Raw genomic sequence first — 22,168 nt, 5'->3', positions numbered from 1 at the left:
GGATTACATTTATTTTGCCTTCCTATCTCTGAATGTCTCTGAAAATTAGACAAACAAGTGTGTTCTTTTTTTTTTTTTTTTTTTTGTTACATGCAAAAAGTACAGCTGGACCGTTGTAATTGCAGCCTTGTATCACAGCCCCACCACCACCCCTCCTCTCTGCATCTCGCACTCTATTATGCAACAGTCTTTTGCAAGTCGTTGCAGGATCTCGGCTCTGATTGTGTAACATTCGAGAGCGAAACTGGCTGCAAGGCCTCACGTTGAGTTGAGTTGCATACACTAGAATCCCTGCCATGTCTCCCCCCATGTCCATCAAAGTGTATTTCAGCTTTTACGCTGACAATATCATTGTGGCTCTTTGTTTAATCAACAGGGAGTTTCTTATTTACTTTCTTATTTTTTATAGCTACTTGGTTGTGCTTTCTATGACTGTTACGGCTCAACCACCAGCACACTCAGACACGATTCAACCATTCTCTTAGTTCACGGGCTTTTTAAAATGTGTTGGTGAGGTTTCCAAAAAATATACCAATATTTCTCTGTAGAGCTAATCAATGTTAAGCCCTTATGTATTTGGAGAATGCTAATACATTTTTTTTAAATCACTAGCTTTCAAATTGTGTGAGAAATCTCATGGCTGTCTGTAGCATCCAGTGGAGAATTAGCTGTGTGCAGATGTGTTCTGTTAAGTATGCGCAAAAATAAACCACAGTCCTTTTCTTCATTCTTCTGGCTAAGTGAGATATATACCTATATCCACTAATCTAGAAGCTCTGTTTTCCATTGGAAGTTCATTGGGCGTTTCATTTCTTTAATCTGCTTAAAGCCTTACTGAAGCAGTTGTTGGTGCAACAAGAACCTAAGCGATAACTTGCCACAGAACAAGCGTAGACCTATTTAAAGGAACAATGTGCAACATTTGGAGCATTAATGTAGCAGCAAACAAATATTTCCTATGTTACAATGTAGCAGAGTAATGTGTACCTGAGGAGACTCCCTCTGTGTGTAGTGTTATCCGAGCTACTCCTCGCTTTGTTGACATGGCCGGATGCGTGTACTTGTAGTGCATGTTCATGCATGTGAGCGTGCCCCACTGGCTAGCTTACGGTCGCCGCTCCGCACTCCCGTCATGTGGCGGTTACAGCTGATAACGCCGTCCCGACCCACAGCGTCATGGTGAAAGCTTAACACCAACCCTCCCGTTCCTCTTCAGGTAAACACTGTTAGCTCTGTCAACATGTTTGCCGTAGTCCGTACTGTCAGTGCTGTTGGCACTGTTAGCTACGCGCCGCTGGCTCAGACGTCGACATGTTGAGAGCCGTTGAGAGGCAATCGAAATGCTCCCAATCTCGTATTGTGCACCTTCAAAGTTGGATTAATCAATATGGGTAGATCTAGCACTTGTAGAGCCTAAACACATTTTTTCTTGCATCATCAAAAAGGGCTGTAGCCTTCAAGAGCAAAGAGCTGTTACCAAGTAAACATGAACTGTGTTTCATCGATCTCTCGACATACTTCAGACTTAGTGGTTTTAGTGAAGATTATAAGCATCTACGATTGGGGTGACTCAAGCACTGTTTCTTCACTGGATTTAGTCCAAGCTGCTGAAAACACCGGCTCACGTGGAACAGATATCTCAACATGCACAAATACTGTCATGCCAAACTTAACCGCCCCGGGAAATCCTTTAAGGATTCACATTTTCACATTGACACTACCCAACCCATGACTGGTTTGGTTCACTCTCAACGCCCTCACCAACCTTGTTTCCATCCAAAAAAGAAAAAAAAACCCACTGTACACTACCTGCCCAGCACCATAGAGCATACAGACACAGTTAGCGACTAGCTGGTGAACATAGTGGCAAATACGTGATATGTGTTCACAGTATCTCCGCTGCTTACAAGTAGCCAAACAAAGGGCTGTTAAATGTCCCTCATTAATAAGCTCCTTTTCAGATGCGGCTGCTCTTCTCCGTAGAGAGGCGTCAGTGGGCCACATTATAATCAGAAGAGAAACTAGAAGAGATTTGCGAGTGTTTTTAGCTCCTGGGAGCCTTTTTTAAATTGCTGTCGTGAATGTTGAAGCACTGCTAAAGCTGCTGCCTGTGGTAAACATTGCTCCCCTCTGCTCCCTGTTCAGAGGACAATGTAATGATGTAATGGCATCTCTCAATGCTTTATATGTATTCACTGTGGAAATAAAGTGTTAATACCAGCGTGTGCGTGCGTGAACAGTAGGAAATGAGTAGGTCATGATTTAATCTTCTTTTTATCGTGATTGTTCAAAGGCCTTATTAGCATATTTTTGAATCCTTCAGACTGATTGACCTGTGAGTAGGGAATGTGAGAGGCTCGGTGCATTTGAAATTTGAATAATAAAAAGTGACACATACTGCATTCATGCAGTTGAATTAAGATCATTTTTTCAACATTGTTGCCGTCAGTATGGACAGTTTTCTGTATTCTTGGCTGTGCATCCAGCCATAATGTTCGACGCCTGTTCCAACATCAATGTGGACCATCAACGGAGCGTATATGAACCGCACATTCTTTTGACACATTCCAGAAAAGGAAATAGGTGCCAAATATGATGAAAGCCTTTTTTGATGTCTGGAAAAACTCTCCTGGAAGCCAAAAATGCTCAGTGAGATTATTTGAAAGTAAAGGAGAGGATCTTTGAATTGTGGGTGTAAACTGAGATTTTGATTCATGTGATATTCAGCATTACAATTTGATAAAAAAAAACAATTTTACACCTTTTCTCACTTGCACCTGTTAAGCATATAAACGACAGTTCTTATTTGCCTCAGTTATTGAATTATGAGGATGAAAGTTCTTGCTTGGTTTTGATGTTGTTTGTGAGCTTTGAGCTCAGACACCTGAGACCTGTCCTTACTTCACGTACATTTCTCACTTTCAGGATGTGTAGGTGCTTTTCACAGACTTTGCAGTACACCTGTTTTCTGGAGTCAGTCAGTTCGCTCTCTGTTTTATTGGAGTTATTGCTGCAGCCCTCTAGTTTTACATACTGCTGTTTACACTGTGGAAGAGATGCAGTGACACAGTAATCACTGACACGGTCTCTCATGTGGCCCCCATCTCTTAGTGCCGCACAATTACCTATATTGTAATTCAAGTTTTTAACTATCATTAAAGGGTGTAGTTTAGCAGCAAGATATAATGTAAGATATAATGGCCCCCCTTTTGTTTCCTTTCTTTCCATCACCACCAAACATATATTTAGACAGCACAGCAGCAGGTAATGGTGAGGATGAGACTAAATTGTGGCACCTGTGGCAAAATGATACATTGTTGTTAAAAAATGTTGCATCAGATCTGCATCAAATTCAAGGACGAGGACAGTAAAGTAGCTAAATCACTGGCAGACAGAAAGTGAAGTAAAGCGGAAGTGCCTTAAACTTGCATTCTTTCTAATGGCCATCAGGGGGCGACTCCTTGTTTCAAAAAGAATTGCGATTGTATAGAACTCTATGAGAAAATGACCCTGCTTTTCACTTGATTTACCTCAGGAAACATTGTAAACATGAGTTAATGCTCTTAATCGTGAGTTTCAAGTCTTCTTCAACACAGCATGATGTTCATCCCATTGCATTCTGGAGTTCAATAGCCGATAAAGCAGTGTATGCTTGAGAGCGTGGCATCCTTGTGATTGACGACCAAAAAGGCTTCAAAGAGTCGGATCGAAACCAATGGATGACTTCACGGTGACTACAACCACATATTATATACAGTCTATGGTGTCAAAGCAGTGGTAACTCCGCAGACCATCAGAAAAAGAAACAAAATTTACAAACTGTTGTGCTTTTGCCTATTTAGTTGGATTGGTTTGGGCGACGGGACCGAGGCAGCCCGTAGTGGAGTTTTTCAGACGCCGGAGAGAGCGCAAATAAGCATACTTGGAAGCGGGCCGAGACCCTCCTTTGCTAGCGGCCCCGGTCCAGCTGATTGGTCCGCACCAGGCCTCCGTTGACAGTTTTCACACCAGCCCAAACGAAGCGCACTGAACTGGCAAACGCATCAGTGTTTTTAGAGCTGTGTGTGATACAGTTTCACACTCAAGAGTCAGCCCTTCTTGCTTAGACAAGGATGAGGACACAATGCTCACATAATATGCTGTTTACAGTCTTCTCCTGGTGTGAACACATTCCTCTGTTTTTCTTACAGTCTCTGACACCAGCATGGGCCAGCACCTAGGAAAGAGGGAGTCACCCACAGGCAGCAAGGTAAGAATCCTCGCAGCAGGTGTGTCAGTGTCTTGTTTTGTGCATGTGGAATAACAATATCTTGAAGTGTGTGTGTGTGTGTATCTTTGTCAAAATGATGGCCTGAGAATGAAGCATGTGCTGGAGAATTTTCTTTAACCTAATCAGTGTGAACACTGGCCTTTAACAGCAGGACTTTGGACTCTGTTCAGTCGTTCTGATTTATTGCCTTCATCTTTCAGTCAGACTGTTAACCACTTTACAGTGCGCAAGTCTTGAATGCCTTTTGAAAAAGTCACAGCTTATGTAACACAAACTAAATTCTTCTTTGTGTATTCATCTCAAAGGTCTGTATGCCTGTAATGCTTTTCCTTCAATGTTCAAAAGAGATTTGATATGTTTCTGAGCCGCCTACGTGTTTGTGGTGACTCTCTCACCTACGGCACGGCGGTGATCACACTGCCACAGGCAACTCTTCCTACTCTTCTCTCAGATGTATTGAGAAGCAGTGATCTATGGAATAAAGCACCGTCTCATTGCTTCATTCAGGGATGAGGCGGAAACGACCTCGCAAATGTTGAGTGGATGTTTATCCATATCCATTCATATCTATGCATTATTTTGAGTCAAAGGCCACTGTGCTGGAGTAAGACCCTATTATGACTAGCGCAGTGCTCATCCGTGGGGTGCCTGTTGGGGGCATGATGGGTATCTATGGCTCTTAGGTGTCGCCCTATAACAACCCACTCAAAACCACAAGCCTGGAACATGTAGGAAATAAATAGGTGACTGTGTGCATCAAGGCTGACACTAACACCTCTCCAGGTGCCTATCTCATTTAACCATTAGCTCTTGCCCGGTGGTCATCATGACTCTGTTTGGCTACGTCCACAAAGGTCAGCTGTCTGACATTGATAATATAGCATCATTGTTCCCACAGCAGCAACAATTTGTCGCCATCTAGAAATTGCTGATTTTTCACAGTTTTTCTTTGACAGCGTGCAACGTTTAGATGTTTCAGTGCACTTGCTTCTTGTACTGCTGTTGAGTCGTGCTCAAAACAGGATGAAAGTCTCAGGCGGAAAGACATTATGCTGGCGGATGGATCGTGTTTGCTGCTGTTCTAGGACAGGAAGTAAGATATTAAGTGTGATTTTCTTCTTTTCTCTTTTGTAGCAAACAAAGTCGTTAGGCCCCTCACAATAGGCATTTTTAATTGGCCGGGGAACCAAATATGTTTGAGAGACTAAGTTTGAATCTTTTTTTTTTTGACAAATTAAAAGCAAGACACTATCCTGTGCGCCAAGTATGGAGGAGGATCCGGCTTAAACTGGGACAGTAATGTAATTTAATTACATCATTATGTCAATTCCCCCGCTCTGTTCAAGTCCTTTTTGTCACAGCTTTTCAAAATTACAGCGAATGCAATGGGTTTGGGCCATTACGGCTGAGGCTGCGATCAGATATGAAGAGGTTGCTTGCTTGTTTTTGAGCAGCCCCTCACGCCAGACTCTGAGCGAGGTGGTGTAGAAAGAAAAACAGCATTAGGGGCCGTGGGCTGCAGCGTAGAAAAAAACCTGCGCTCTGCCTGTGTGGTCTGTCTCACGGCCAACTACCTGGCCGCTGCCCGTAATGAGCGCAGTGATCGTGTCGGCTCACTGGGGGTAGAGGGGAGCCCGAAACAGCAGGGAGGTTGATGGTTCGCCCCGCAGATGATTTGTTTCCTTAGTCTGCAAAGCACACTCTGAGAGAGAGAGAGAGAGAGAAGAGGATTCATTTGTCAAGTGAGAAGCTGCCAGGAGAGGTGTTAGGGCTGCATGTCTTGCCAAAGCCACATTGTTTATTCAGCTTTATAATTGTATGTCTCTCTGTGACTTACTTTCCCCCTCTCTTTAGGCATGATTATCAAGACATCAAAGTCAATATAAAGGTCTGGCAAAACAGCCAGTTGTCATAGAGACAGTTAAGCAGGAACACAGCGGGACAGAGTAAAGCAGGTTGTGTTCAGGTGCTGTTGTCTTGAGTCGTGATCCCTTTCCCAGTCCCTTATAATTTCGGGAAGGGTAAAATGTACCCGTGCCTCCTTTGTCACACCTCCACAGCAGCTCTGACAAATATCTCTGACATTTTCACACCGCCGATATTTCACAGCCTTAAATCCCACTCGGAATAACACCGACCTTGTTGTGTTTCTGCCAGAGTAGAAACAAAGGCACATTGCATTTTGGTTGATTTAACTGAAAGAAATGCATCAGCGCACTTTTTTAAAATGACTCCACTTGCAATGAACCATGCATTTCTGACACCGTGGTGTTGTATGTACAGATCACTGGCAGCCAGAGACTATGTTACATATCACGGTGAGATATTTCCTGCCCAGCTACAGTGAGAGGGAATTGATTTTTCTTCAGCAGGAAACATCAGGATGTGGTCTCAAGGCTGCAAAGTTGTAGTACACTTTTTTTTTTCTTACCATTTTCTACTGATGCTGAACTACCAGAGAGAAATCCATCGCGGGGAAGATAGAGAGTGCACTTTTCTCAGCTTGGCAAAAGAACATGAAAAAGTGACACTCTCTCTGGCTGTTGATACATGATTGCGCTTGTGATAACCATCACCAGTGCTCTCTCCACTTGCAAGTATAACCTACAATTCATAATGTCAGATGGTGTTATTTGGGGAAATGTAGGAAATCTCAAACAGGTCAAGAATGAGGTTGTTAGCTATTTATTTTTGCAAAATACAGAAACAACTTTAGATAAGGTGCATTAAGGAAAAGTGGGTGCAACTCAAAATATTACAACCCTTTCAAGAATTAACAATGAACTAAACTAAGAATTGCATACTAGAATGCATTGATGATTGACAGCAACAAAAAGAGTCTCAACTTTAAGATCAGCTTATGTTAGATCAGATATACACACGGTTTAATCTAATCATTACACTTTTACTCCTTTGAGACAATGATTTGTCCCCCAAACTAACATGGAATTCCCTCTACCTAGACTGCCTATCCCAAACTAATCTACCTCACTGAACCCTAGTCTTCATGCAGATTAGCGGTAGGCTTTTTAAACACTCAAACCAGTAGCCCGGTTAGGCCCCCAGCAAGCTGGTTCCTCACCTGACAGCTCCGGCTGTGTCCCCGAAACATCTGGTCTGACCGCACACCACACAAAAATAACAAATCAAAAAAACAAACCAACGCAGCCAAACGGACCACGTTGCTTCACCTAACCAGGGATGCTCCACAAGTCAAACTAACACACTAGAGGACCATGTACTCACTGCTGCTAGTTCACACCAGCCAACTCGTGTAAACACACGCTGGCTGCAGGACCAACCTCAGCTGCCAAAAAAATAAATGCATCCTCCAAACACATTGTGTGCTGGACCAAACCATTACTGTTCAGAACCAAATATCAGCCTCAAGCCAATCAATTTTGGACGGACGAGCCCCTACTTGTCACAAACCGGGCCGAACGGCCATGACGAAAAAGGGAGATGCATTCAGTGAAGCAGCTTAACAATTATTTATTAGGTTTAAAGTAACATAGAAGACAAACATAAACTAACAGTGACATGTGAAGTCAGTAGTTTCAGCAGTGTAAGTGGGTGGGTGCGTGGACAGTGTATATGCAGTGTTGTATAGTGTAGAAACCAACCAAAACCAAAATGGGTGTCTCAGGAAGGGGAGAGCGACCCACTGAGAATCCAGAGGGTTTTTAATACAGGGTGCACTGACACACAGGGCCAGTGTTGCTAATGGCCTCAGGTGTTTCCGCTCTGCCTAACGACCCTCTGCCACACCCACCTCCAACACCTGCAAAGAGAGCAGCCAAACGAGCAGGCAGACGGGGCAGAGAGGGTCGTCACAGAAGGCTTTATATGTGGTCCACCAGTTCAAAACCGCTTCACAATATGATGCTACTTTGTCAATCCTTCCATGATGTTAGTTGTGATTGAGGCATAATACTGGAACTACTAAATCGAAGACCGCAGTCTCCAGATGAGGGAGCTTGAGGCTCAGCTAGCAGACCTCAAGGCTTCAGCTCTGCTATTGTACCCAATTAGAGAGCTCTGTGTGGTGTGACCAGCCCAGCAGGCTTGTTCTTTTCTTTTCTTTTCTCTTTCTCTGTGGGAGATCTGTCTTCATCTGAATCATAATTCCACTTTTCTCACCTCGAGCCCGCTCTGTACTCTGTCGTTACCGAGAATAGCACTGCTTGGCTCACAGTCTCATCTATTTGAACAACAAAAGTAAGTGCTTGTTTGGAAGAGATAGTATGAAGCTGGCCTTTCAAAGCTACAGACAGTACAGTGTGTGTGTGGTGCTCTTTATATCTTAGTGATAAGGAGATGATCCAATCCATCTCCGAAGTGTGAACAGGATGAAACACTGAAGGGCACAGCTATCACCAAACCACAGATGGTGAAGAGTATTACTTGAAAGTCTCCAATCAGCCGAGCCCTGAAAAGGTGTTCGAATGGCTGCACTCTTCTTTCCCTCTACCTACTCAAGGCACATTGAACCCCATACACCACCCTTAGTACTGAATGGAGATCAGAGGGCTGAGTGGAGCTGCAGCAGGAACCCCCATAGCTGAGTGTTCCAGTCTGAGACACCCGTCAAACAAGCAAATATGCTCACAAACATTAGCGTTGATATCTTTTAAGCAGAACAAACAGCCAAGACACTCGTATACAGGGATAAAGGTGGCAGATTTTACATTTTAAATTCATATTCATTGTTGAAACAAAGAGTCCTTGATTCCAGAAAGAGGTCGCCAAAAACAGGCTTCTCCTTTTTAGCTGTGGCTGGCAGATTTCTTTGGCTCTTGCTAACTAGCTAATTAAGCTAATGTTAGCTCAGTGAGTTTGTTAAAAACACTGCTTGCATTTTAAAATTAAAATCTTAATGGCTACATGCGCGATATAGAAAAACATCAGCTTTAGCCTGTTAGACAGGCTAAAGCTGCCTAACAGGCATATATATTACAACTGCATTGTTCTTGTTTTTTTAAAGTGTCGAGATAGTTAGTCTTAGCTTTCTAAGAGAAAACATAATGGTTTCTTCACACCAAGTGAACCTTTCGTGCAATGCGATTACATACAAAGTCAATGAATGGACACAAATTGGTGCCGGGGAAATTTGCGTGTTCACCAAGCCCTCAGGAAGAGCGCCAGGATTGGAAGCAAATTTAACAGAGTGGCCAAACCATGGAATTATAACCTCCTCCTCCTTCACGCCCCAAAAAGGCTTTTTCCACATTGACTTACATGAGGAAAGACACGCCGTCTGTTAATCAGCAAATAATTGTGTTTATGTATGAACACTTGATAACCACTTTTTAAATAATTAGGTCCTGAAAGTTTCAAAATGCACTGCACACAATCCGGCATTACTATGTAGTTATGTTGGCAACCGTTTCAACAAGTAGTAAATCTGTGGCTTGCTAGATACAACTCTGAGAAATTCACCGAAAGTGCGCTTGGCGCTATTCCAACGCACTCGGCAAGGCGCCCTTGACTGCAATCTGCTGGGATCATGGGAACACAGAGCTCAGTCTCCGCATCACGTAATATCCAGCAGGGATAGAAATGGGGTGTTTGAGTCAAGTGCCTGAAATAATCATCAGATTAAAAATGATGGGGCAAAATCCTGTCCATATTTTATCAGTTTCACTTATGTCAAGATACAAATGTTTATTTAATTATATTTCAAAAGGCCCCCTAAACCTCATTACTTGCGGATTCAGTCCGATGAGTTGCACCAGCCTCCAACAATATCAGTTCAACAAGCATCCAATCATCAGCGGCTCAGCTCCAGGAATGTGGATTTGTTATTTGCATTGCTAATTTTCAACATTTACATAAAGTGCAAGGCTGAATTGTGATATAAGACAGCTGTCTCTATGCGTGTGTGTGTGTGTGTGTGTGTGTGTGTGGACAAAATCCAACAAAAGTTGAATACTGAGAGCCTTACTCATGGGAAGAAATGTTGATGTGCTCGACAGACTGTGGGAATGCAGTGATAAGGTGAGCTATATCAATGCAAATGTCGTGCAATTTCGGTGGCTGTGGTTTGATCAGATTGGATTTGAGAGTGGTTGAAACAACCCAACCCAGCTGAGACCCGCACACCTCAAAACGGTGAAAAGAGCACAAAGAATCCAGCATTGAGCCTGTTGATTGAATCCGAATCTCATTGTGTCAAAACAAATTTACATTCATTGTTTGATGTAATTGTTTCAATGGACAAATAAAATTTCAAAAGCGCAGCACATTGTTGACCTTTTTATGTGATTTGCATCGGTAAGTGCTTGCTCACCACACTTGTCCACCTCCCCTCAGCTCACAGGAGGACGTCACCGTTGCTCTCCTCCCGTATGCTCATGTGATTGTGAGCGGTGTGCCCACAGTTTTTGAATGCCAGTGTTGATTCCCGATGTTGGCAAGCCCACTCGGAAGCGGAAGCTGGGGCTGCATGAGTGTACATTGTCATCAGGGAGGAGGAGGGAATCCGTAAGAGGATTTATAAAATGTGAGGATTAGCATATGCAGATATTTAGTTCACTTGGAACCACTAAATAGAAACAAGTAACTTTAATCGTCATATAGCTACAGCAAGAAATGAACATGACATAAGGGACTTACAGGTAGGTATAACAGTTCAGCCTGCATAATCTTTAATTCATGGCTCGTGAAGAATCAGACCAGAGCTGCCCGGAGTTACAGCTGAATCAATACTTGCGTACATCTGGAAAGCCTGATAAGACAGGCTTATGTTTCCATTGAAAGATTAAATGGTGTCCTTTATCTTTATTTTCCTCAATATAAGCTTCCCCTCAGTGACAGCAGCAAAAGGTGACCTGTCCTGCTTCAAACGGAGCTCTGCACTGACTAAATCTACCTCCGAAGTACATCAGAATGGATTTTCTAATAGACATCAGCCTGCTGGAAATAATTTTTGGTGTTTCTGTAGTTGATTTCAAATAGATGCGATTTAATTACATTTTAATTAAACCACAGAATTTGTTTCAAGATCTGTATCAAATTGTTTTCTGAAGGAGAGATTCAGCAGACATGACTACTACTTAGTCACAGTACCACAGCAGCAACTACAGCTATCATATCTTTTTGACTCCTTGATGAAGGCTTTAAAGGATGAAAGTCGTCAGAGTTTGTTTTTAGGTCTACATGTACTTTTGCTGAGAAGGGTCTCTAATGTCTGAAGACACAACGCAATTACAGAAGTAATAACCCAGTTGCTTTACAGTATAAATCCTTTCAGATGAATACAACTGATGAAACATTAGATATTCAGAATTGGCATCAAAATGGGCAAATCTGATTCATAAAGTGTAGCACCTTCTTTTCAATGTTAAATGAATGATGAATGGGTCTCTGAGCATAATTCTGCTGCAATTACAAAGCCCGAAAGCCTAAATACTGTAGATGTAACTATCCCTCTCTCTCTCTCTCTCTCTCTCTCTCTCTCTCTCTCTCTCTCTGTTCTCCGTCTTTGCTCCGTTGCCATGGCACCTCAGTGCCTCACCTCTTCAATCTGTTTTTGTGTTCCTGTTAAAGGCTCCGTCACCTGAGCCTGAAGAAGTGGAGATAGCAGCAGCAGCAGCAGCAGAAGAGCCTGAATCACCAGATGAAGTCTTTGGTAAGGGGTCAAACCACATTTTGAATTCCAATTTACATGCATGTTGACATTCCTCCCAGTGTTAAAAAACAACTGACACTTGTTTTTATCCCGTCAACCTCGGAATCTCCAAAACCATCAATAGAACGTATTGACTGTAAATGTGCAATAACACAAAACAAGCTCCTCTTCTAACTGGAGACATTACAACTAATCTACTGAGGATGTTTTTAGAATATAGATTATGTGGGCATTTCAGGTTAGCACAGTGGGAAACATTGAAATGTGAGATCAAGAAATCCGCAGAACCTGAAATGACAGCCTTAACTCCACATGCACATGGTAGCTCCTTCAACTCAGCTATCTTGACTCGATGTCTTTTTTGTTCCTCCTCCACAACAATGAAAGGCTTCTGCTTCACAACACTGGCTCAAAAGCTGCTAATCCAGCTAATAAAGCTGCATGACATTAGTTTGGAGTGATTTGTTAGTAGAAGTTTTCCCTCTGACACGTCCATTGTGATGTGTGCGTGGTTAAAAAGAGCCGTTGTAATACCGCAGCTCAGCAGATGAAAGCAGAGTTTGTTTACATTAATTTGATTGATTTCAATGCAAAATATTTTTACAAATTGGGATAAATTGGATCAGCCAGGAGGAAATAGCAATTGCTAGTGTAAATTTGCTGAATTCTTCTTTTATTAATGAGGCAACAACTCTGATTTAATTCTAATTTGAGGCAAATCCAAATTGGATTTTCTGCTGGGATATATACTGTAACTCATGCATGCTGCGTGCATAATAAATCAAGCTGTGTTTAAAAAATAAATAAAAATACAACAGAAAAGCTCCATCAAAAGTTGCAAGTTTACTTTTCCCATGAAACCAACATCCTCGATGTCTTTTTGTGCCACCTTGAATGAAACCATCGGTGTCACTGAGGCGTCCTGGAGCTGAGTGAAGATGCAACCTCCCAGATACCTCACATACAATGTGTGCAGTGACCAAATGCCCCAAAGCCAAACATCACTGTCTTACAGTGTGTCGGCTTCTCATAGCTGAGTGTTGGGGAAAAATGTAATCGTGCTAAATAAAGTGTAATAACGAGAGGGCAAGTTAGCTGTTCATTCTGCAAGAGAATAAAAACCCTTAAGACGTTGACCACGTCTGTGTAGGAAGAGCATGGAACGTTCAAGAAATAGGCAAAGGAAGACAAGCGCAGTCTGTTTTCTCCCTTCTGTGTCAGTCTCGATTGTTTTCAGGGTGAGCTGTGGTGAAACGCAAGCGACAGGAAGGATTTGGCCATGTGTACTGACTAAAATAGCTGCAGCACAAGAGATATCAGTTTGATTGTAACTGCTTCTCTGAGTGTGTGTTTGCTAAAGGTTTGGATAGACGATATTTAAGGCTTAAAGATTTAAAAACATTACGTTTCCCTTCTTCTTGCTCCTTCACAGAGCAGAATCGCCTCTGAAAATATGAAGTGGATTCATAGGTTACTGCTGGGGTTAAACGATAAGGCTGTAACTCAAATTATTAGCAATGTCACTAGCAAATTGACTCAGTTGTAACTGATTAAAGCAGATTGTGTGAGTTGGCCAAACTACAAAATGTCTGACTATTTAACTCGTTCAAAGATTGTTTGGTGGAGAGATTGTGAGGTTTGAAAAGATAAACTGTGCCCTTCATGCTCAAAAAGTGGCGAGTCTTTTTCCAGATAGACACTACTGCCTCCTACTGTACGCGCTTTCTGTAGGCGTGATCTGCAAATTCGTAGCTCCCTCCTCTCCGATAACGGAGGTCACCCGGTACTACTCTCATAGCCTTTGAGCGGGGACATCTTCCCTTTCGCAGCGTGGGACTGGAGGTGGTGTCTCTCCCGGAGAGAGAGCGTGATTCTCTACTCTTGATTTGATGTGGAGAACAGTGCCGTCCCGTCCCTCCATCTGCAGGTGACTTCCAGCATCAAAAGACCAGGAGCACAAACCCATCAGGGTTGTTGCTGAGAATGTTGTAGCTCAGTCGTGGCCGCATCAAACATGTATGAGATGAGTTCGACGCTGGCCTCATCATGGAGGACTGTTTTGTCTGCTCTGCTGACCACAGTGATGGGATCTCCTATATAGTATGCCGTGTGTCCACAGGGGCTCGCAGAGCCTCAGCACGTCTCCTCGGCTCTTCTCTGCCTCTGAGCTACAACTGAGGATATTATTTCGCCATAAGTCATGTTATTCTAGATTGTTAGGGTACTTGTCATTGTTGGCTTCAGTACCTTGTAATGTGAGTCAGAGTGGAGGATGATAGTCGGTTATTAACCAAAGTAATTTCAAATACATAAGTTATCCGTCCAATCCAGTTGATTCAGCATAGCGATTGGAACACCGACTCTTTGAAGTGAGCTAGATCCTATGGCTCCATTATTTTCTGAGAGCCGTTGAAAAGAACGGAAAGAGCTTCTTTATCTTTTTCTTTGTCGTAGAAGGCGAAAGTGCACAGCGCTGCAATCTGTCAATTTCAGCACAAGCATTAAACTCGCTGCTCACACCAGCTCGGGCACATTGTTCCCTTCCGGTCAACTAATGATTCTGCTCTTCTGCTCCGCCCCTACCTTGCTCTCACTCTGTCTCTGTCTGTCTGTCTGCTTGTGTGGTTGCGTGTCTGGCAGCGCCAGAACGATACCAATATAATGGACGTCTCTCAAGTACAACTCGTTGGAAAAATGTCGGTGTTTGTCAAACGTCACATTGCTAATTCATCGTGTTTATAGATATCTTATAATTTCTAACCGAGTCTCCCATTACAGACTCAATAAAGTATTGATTATTATTATACAACAAATACCAAATCATTTAGACTGCATCAGATGACGGATGCACCAACCAAAGGATTTTCAAAGAAAGGTCAATATTGAATTTTATGCAAAACTAATTTCTATGCCCATCAAGAATGTGCAAGAGTGTGCCTGCATGCATGATTGAATTCGGTCCATATTGATGTACGGTCACGGGAGTTTTTTTGAGTATGTACACATGTCTCCTTGTGCAGAGGGCAACTGTGACTATCTGCGGTTTCACTGACGCTTTAATATAAACAGGAAAGTTATATCTTGCAGAGGCTTCGTCACATTGATCTCTTGGCTACTCCATACACTCCCTCTCCTGCAGTTAATTGATGTTCCTCATGTTTAACACTCGCCATTGATCAGCGCGGAGCAGACTTAGAGGAGCCACGATTAACACAAGTGATACTTCAAAGAAGCCATGCACCCGTGAAATTACTTCTAACCCTCGTGGGACAACATGGTTACCAGGCATCTTCTGTCACGTACGTCAGATACGTCACTGTTCTAGTAAGCAGGCTGTCTTACTGCTTCAGCTATTTAATGGCACGATGCTTTTGTTGTTCTTACACTAGTCCCTTTGCGGACCTCCGCTTCCTCACACAGGCGCTTTTGGCAGCTTATGATAAGAACAGGAATGAATTAGGAGGCAGGTTTAAGATGCGATCTTTTAAAAATGGAAGGTAAGCAGCTGACTGTAAACGGGAACTGACTGTGGTGTCGACCACGCTCATTCCGGTTTTCTATAGAGTTTGCTCCAAAGTGAACATTATACGGTTTGTTAAGAGGGGTAAGTGGAAATAAAAGCTCTATCATAGTGTGTGTTATGTTTGATCGTTATTGATCAAAGAGCTGCTTCAGAGCGCTGCAGTGCAGTTTCCATTTTGCTTAATGTTTAACTGGTTCTCTGCTCAGTCAGCACTGCTTTTCTGATGGTGTGTAAAAATCCCATTTTCTTATCAGCTCCTCACTCTTACTGAGGGAACATTGCTGTTAGGATGCATTTAAAGACTTGCTCTTACCTGTGCATCAAGGCTGAAGTAATTCAGCGCCATTAGGTTGATTCAGGGGGCGGGCAACATGAAATAAAAGGAATTGCCGCCAAATTGGGACAATGTGAGTGGTTTATGACGGGCAGGTTAGCTCTGCTTTATTAGAGCCTGTTTTGGTGAAGTGGTCATCAGCAGGCGTCATGACTCAGTCCGGCGTCTGGGGATGTCTCCATGCAGCACTTCCTGTTTGCACTGCTTTTCCACTGAAGGGCAAACACCACCATCAGCTGTGCGGCTGATAAAAGCCCATTACGGCCCCATTACCTGGGCCGGCCTGCAGCAGGCCCCCGCTCAGCAAAACTTACCCCCTCTATGTATCTGCCTGTTGCGTCCTGACTCTGTCTGGGTCATTGTTTCTTCATCATCACAGGGTAAGAAGAAATGGGGGGGGGGGCCTGAGTAAGTGTTTGGATTGAAATGTGCACCACATAATCCTCCAAGCTGCTACTTAGGATATATACAGTACTTTAGAATGTAAACACATTATTCATTTTCATACCTGGAATTCAATTCTTCTCCACAGTGAAATTGGTCCCATTAAGACTTCCTCCTCTTTAAAGAATGGTGTGTCAGGAATGTGAAATGTAGAAAATAGGTTGAAAACTGGCATTGTCCTTTTAAAACAAAGTAGATCACAAGGACAAGCACTTATTATATATAAGCTGTAAGACTGTCTGGTTCATACAACAGAAACGGGTTTTGTCTCCTTTTTAAAAGATTGTCCTTCCTTATCGTTGGTTTTGTTGTCGTGCTTCAGCCTCTTCCTACACCCACGCTCATGAAAATGACTTTAGTGAGATGAATCAATATGGGTTCAGCCTGCCTGAGCTCTAACATCACATACATACATCAGTTCACGTGCAAAAGAGTTGGTTATATGAAGAAAACAAGTTGACATTAATTTCTTAATATTCCTTTATTTAATTCAAGTATAGATCTCAGCACACAAGGGCTTATAGCGTATTTCCTCCTTTTGTTGTCCAGCTTTGCGTGTTTCCTCACAGTATCATGTACGCCTTCACCACAAGGACGAGAGGAACGAGCGAGAGACCAGATAATCACTCGATTGCATTCAGTCAGCAAGTGAGCACTCCTGAGTGAGCCCAGAGGACCTCTTGTTTAGCCTCATATCACGTCTGCGCAAAGAAACTGCACATCGTCTGTGAAGCAATAACACTGCTTTCTGCTGAAGACTTTGTTGTGTGGATCAGATATTTATATCAACTGGTAGTAGGCCCCGGAGTTTTGTTTAAAAGGACACGTCAACTATTGCAGTCAGCAGGACACACTTTGTGCAACTAATGCAACAGAGGAAGAGCAACGGATGTATCACTTTACAGCTCAGCCCAGAGCACTTTGTTTTAATGAAGAATACTCAGAGAAGACATTTAAAATGATGCGGTAATACTAATCTTCTATTGTCCTGAGTGAAAGGCACACAATGCATCAGCTGTCCTCCTCTGCATCCCATTCAGCGCACCGTGAATGTATGGTTCCCTCTGTGAGACCTCATTTCCATCCTGCATGGCGGACTCAAGTCGGCAACAATGGAAAGCGTCGTATAGAGAGAGACAATTACAGAATGCAAATACAGTGAATGGCTATTGCTGAGAATAATTACTTCATACATATTGTTAAAAATGGACTGGAAAGAGAATCTTATGAATTGTAACTTTAATACCCGTACTGTCCAAATCAGATTTTGCTACCTTTCACATTTTATGGGTGGATTGATACAGCAACACATTTGCATTGTAAAAACTGCACATACTGTAGTTGCACTCCAAAACCCCCCGACAGCGCAAACAACTGAGATAATTGGATTCTCTTCCTGAATCAAAATAAATTTTTCGAAAACATAGCAGCATTTTGTTGGAAAAATTGACAAAGCGAGCCGCTGAAAAAGCTAGGGACATAACATGTCCATCGCTTTCCTGTCCAAGTCTGTTCCCATAGCTTTGTCCGAGTCCAATCAATTTTCATTTCAGATTCATTCTCTGCAGGTCAAACTTTCAATCAAGGGAATTGAAAGGTATTTGATCAGCTATTTCCCACAATATGGGCTTCCCTACCCTTGAAACCTTAAGGGTGGAACAGGCTACTTCAGGGTGCATTGATTTGGTCCAAGCATGGTGGGGTTTAATCAGAGTGCTCTTCACTACTGGGCGAGAGTGAGCATTGAGGGGATGGATGACTCCCTCCCTCACCTCTCTGTCTGCTCGTTACTAACTCAGTGGAGGAGCTTCTGAGAAAACAGATCAACCGCTAACGAAAACATAATTCAAGCATGCCCTTTAGACATTTGATTTCTCCCTACGAAGGCTTGTGAATATTGAATATCTGGTTTAGTTTCTAAGGCTAATGAGATAGATGATGGATTTAATGCAGCGTTGTGTGTGATGTTCACAGCTGGGTTTGCGTTTGCCCTTCATCTGGCCTGCACAGCTCCCTCTGCTTTCTGCAGGGCCTCACTGTTCGCTGTAAACACTGAATGTGATATATTATACAGCAAAATAGTTTAACATGTTGAATATACATTCATACAACCAAAATAATTATTCTTTGGGATGGTTTCACGGAACTAGCTTTGTAGCTCATTCACACGCATTTAGAGGGCTGTAGTCTTCACAAGAAGGAGCTGTTCAGAAGCCAAGTTTATTTTATACACAAAAGCAATTACAAGTGCTTTACATACTGTGTTTAAACATTGAAAAGGAAAGAAAGCGTAAAACATTAAAATGCAAATTCAAATGTTCAAACATAAAAGCGTTAAACCGAGTCATAAGTCAGGTTTTATATCATCTGGAGGCGTGTTAAATGATCCTTGGTAACGAACCATTTCACCACGTCGTACCAGTTCTACCCATGCCGCTCTGCGCAACCTCTAGAAAAGAAAAGTCGGCAGTTCAGACCTATAGATGTATATGTTGATGTCATTACAAAAAAGAATTGCTACTGCAATTTTGTCAACTGCGCCACCTGCAGGTAGTAGGTGTTGCATTATTTCGTATGTCTGCCGTTCTCTTGTGTCTTTTACATCAAACATGTTCATGCTCAAAACTTCGCTGTGTTTTTTTGATTATTCTACACAGATACAGAGCAACATTGGCATTTATTTGTAGTCTTGCTTACATCAGCCTGTTGAATGTACTGGAATTTGTAGTTCTTTTGTTGTCTCCACCAACTCCTGAGGGACAAATATGTCTCTTTAGCTGCTAAATGCTCCATGTTCACCAGCTAGTCCCTCACTTTAATGGTCTGCTGTCTTCTGATGGACAAGTAGTGAACATTCTGGCTTTTTAACGAGAGTGACTAGAGTAAACCAAAGCAGTAAACCCAAAACAATTAGCTAAAAGTTGCTAAAATGCTCCATAGAGCTGAAGGTAGCTGCAGAGTTGAGTGGGTTTAAACAACAGGACATTAACATAATACTAATATATAGAAGGCTGCGACAACTAATCGATTCAATTGATTCAAATCATATCATAGAAATAATTGGCAAGGAATTTGATCATCGATTAGTCAGGTCTATGTTATGATGCACGACAGAAGCTGTGGCTACACCTCCGTGGGGGCAGTAAGCGATGGATCAATGTAGCCAAGCCTCAAGCTACTTTAAAACTAAAACTTGATGAAGCTAACGCCTGCATGGAGACAGATCACAATACTCAGATGGAGTTATTTCTGTCTGTTACTTTTGCTTTGGAATTAAACTGTAATCATGCGTTTGTCCATCAACACCAATTTACCAGAGACGGCAGATTTTAGCTGAGGCTTATTAGCTGAAATAAGGTCGTAGAGACAAATGTGAAGTAATGAACATTCAACGTTAACAATTCAAACGTGTCCCACTTCATATGAGCCAAGCGATGCAGTTCTGTTGAAAGTTGAGTCTTTAATGTAATACGGAATATTTCATGCCATCAGTCAGAGACGGTCTAAAGTGAATTCTTTAAATCTTTACAATTGAAACTCGAGCAATATCTGATCATAATAATGATCGACTGTATTTATAGAGCACTTTCCATCCAGGAGATGAAGCTCAAAGTGCTTTACAAAAAACTACTCATTCAAACAAGGCCAAGGAAATAAAACAAATAGACTGTTAGACTGTTTCCTGCGGTAAATAATGATGGACATTCCTTATCATGACCACTGCTGCAGCTGAGGGATTGTTTAGCCATCGGAGTGTTTTTTTGTGGGGGGGTTTTGGTAATTTGCAACAATGTGTATGTGATGTTTATTCTCCCTGAGGTTGTGTTAGCACTGCTGACTGTGCATACAGCGTGTTATTGAGAATATGTGTGAGTGTGTTCCTCTGCTGTGCATTTGTCTGCTGTACCCGCCTATATACGTATATGCAGTGGCTCAGTCATTTGTCTCTGTGGCCGAGGCTGACATGAGCTGGTACGGGCCCTGGCACTGCCAACACGAAGCACCTCCTCTCCTTCCCCCTCAAAAGCTCTGATTGTTAAAGGGCAGCAGCCATCACTGGACCAGTGTTCTTTGGTTTGACACCATTGTTCAGATTCTCCCTTTCTGTCCCCTCTCACCTCGCTTACTCGCCTCTGATCTGCCTCTGATCTCTTTCCCTTTTTCTTTTTCTTCTTTTAATTATTAAATCATTCATTTATTAATTAACCAAAAGATGACTCAAAAAACTGCAAGAGCTACAACATGCACTGCATGCACGTTTTCTCGTATTCCCTCCTGTCCGCAGCTCTTGTCCTGATCGATTTCCTGAAAACACACACACCATGTATGTGTACGGCGTGTTCGTGTGCCATGTTGTAGGAGATTGTGCCTCGGTGTTGCCATGAGTTCAGGAGGCCACGTCATCTGGCCTCAACCATCTGGCAGGACAATCACTGAGTGTGTGTGTGTGTGTGTTAGCAGCTGGGTCTGTGGCTACTAGAGTCCAAGGGGAGGGCATGGTGGCTAACCAAGAGAGGACAAAAGTACTACGCTACTGAATTCCATATGTCGGACAAGATGAACTAGAGTTCTTTCCCCTTGGAAGAAAAACAACCAACTCAAATTAAATTGATGCCTGTTTAGACATCATATGTTTACCCAGAACCATTCACATTGTGTTGAGAAGGATTACAGTTCCCACCTGAAATTGTTTCTCAAGTGTGGCTCAACTGACTGCTTGCCATTTTGCTTCACTGCTCACATTTGTTTGTTTTTTAATCTGTGGGACCCCTCTGACAGATGGCGAACAGAGAAAGAGCCGCAACACAGCTGGCGGAGACCACTGAGTCTGTTTGGTAACTCGCCTTGGGTCCAAATTAATACACCTTGTCTGATGTTTTTGGCATCAGAAAAATCAACAGCACTTTCATCTGTGAAAATGCATTTAATGCAGTTGACCGAGTGGGCCTTCAGCGATGCATTTTCATTCAAACTTCACTACACATGCTTGTGGCCTCGACAACTCATGAAAGTTGCATTTGCGGTTAGATCTCAACTACATAATTTATACTTGGCCTTTCCTTGCATCTTGAGCGGATCAAATAGCTATTGAATATCCAAAAAGTGTGAAGTTGGGCTTTCCAATATTTGTATTTAGCAATGGAAAAAGCAGTCAAATGTGTGATCCGACTAACGGAGGCGCATTTTGTTGAGTAAACAACAGTTTTTATCCAGATATGTGACACTTGAGATCAATGCTTCCTGCACCTGTTTTGTCAGATTGCTCAAGATTCATTTCAGTGGCAATGTGAACAGGCCGGCAGTATCAGGATCCTCTGTCCACCAGCAAATGAAGCTGTCCCACAGCGGTGCTTTATTGGTGTGGGATTTTGTACGTTTTAAACCTGTTGTGCCTACCTAGTGGGTGAACATACTGAATAGCTCCTACCCACTGGTCGCAGCTGTGCAGGCTTAATACCACCATGTTTATTCTACCTCAGCTGTGGCCCGGAGGCATTTTGTTTTGGGTCGTCTGTCATTCTGTCCCTACCATTATCGTGAACACGGTATCTCAGGAATGCCTGTCGGGGATTTCTACAAATCTGGCACAAATGTCCACTTAGAAGTAAGGATGAACGGATATAAAGGTCAAGGTCACTGTGACCTCAGAAAACACTGTTTTTGACCATAATTGAAGAAGGAATATGCTAATTATGACAACGTCACGCAAATGTCTGATATATTAAAACGATTGCATGTTTGACCGACATGGACGTGAACTGCAACTTGAGTGATTGGCGGAGGCGGTAGTTCTTGTTCGGTCTACTGTTGTATTTATCAGAGCAGTGTTTCAGATTGAGTTGGGACATAAAGCTCTCAGGATGATAAGTTTACTGTGCCAGTCGTCACGCAGAAGAAATCTGTGTGTGTGTGTGTGTGTGTGTGTGTGTGTGTGTGTGTGTGTGTGTGTGTGTGTGTGTGTGTGTG

General features: G+C 42.7%; 1 protein-coding gene across 1 annotated transcript in view; it reads left to right on the top strand.

Annotated features, from left to right (window-relative positions):
• Window positions 1-22,168, top strand: part of LOC116399151 (myelin basic protein) — a 34,016-nt gene that overhangs the window by 6,000 nt on the left and 5,848 nt on the right. Inside the window, exons 2-3 of the mRNA XM_031876075.1 lie at window positions 4,191-4,249; window positions 11,819-11,900. Of these exons, the coding sequence (XP_031731935.1) occupies window positions 4,191-4,249; window positions 11,819-11,900 (141 nt within the window). The remainder of the gene's footprint in view (window positions 1-4,190; window positions 4,250-11,818; window positions 11,901-22,168) is intronic.

Source organism: Anarrhichthys ocellatus, unplaced genomic scaffold (assembly GCF_004355925.1).
Source record: "Anarrhichthys ocellatus isolate YVR2014 unplaced genomic scaffold, GSC_Weel_1.0 scaffold103, whole genome shotgun sequence".
Lineage (NCBI taxonomy): Eukaryota > Metazoa > Chordata > Actinopteri > Perciformes > Anarhichadidae > Anarrhichthys > Anarrhichthys ocellatus.
The sequence above is the reverse complement of the archived record's forward strand: the minus strand, read 5'-3'. Positions and strand labels throughout refer to the sequence as shown.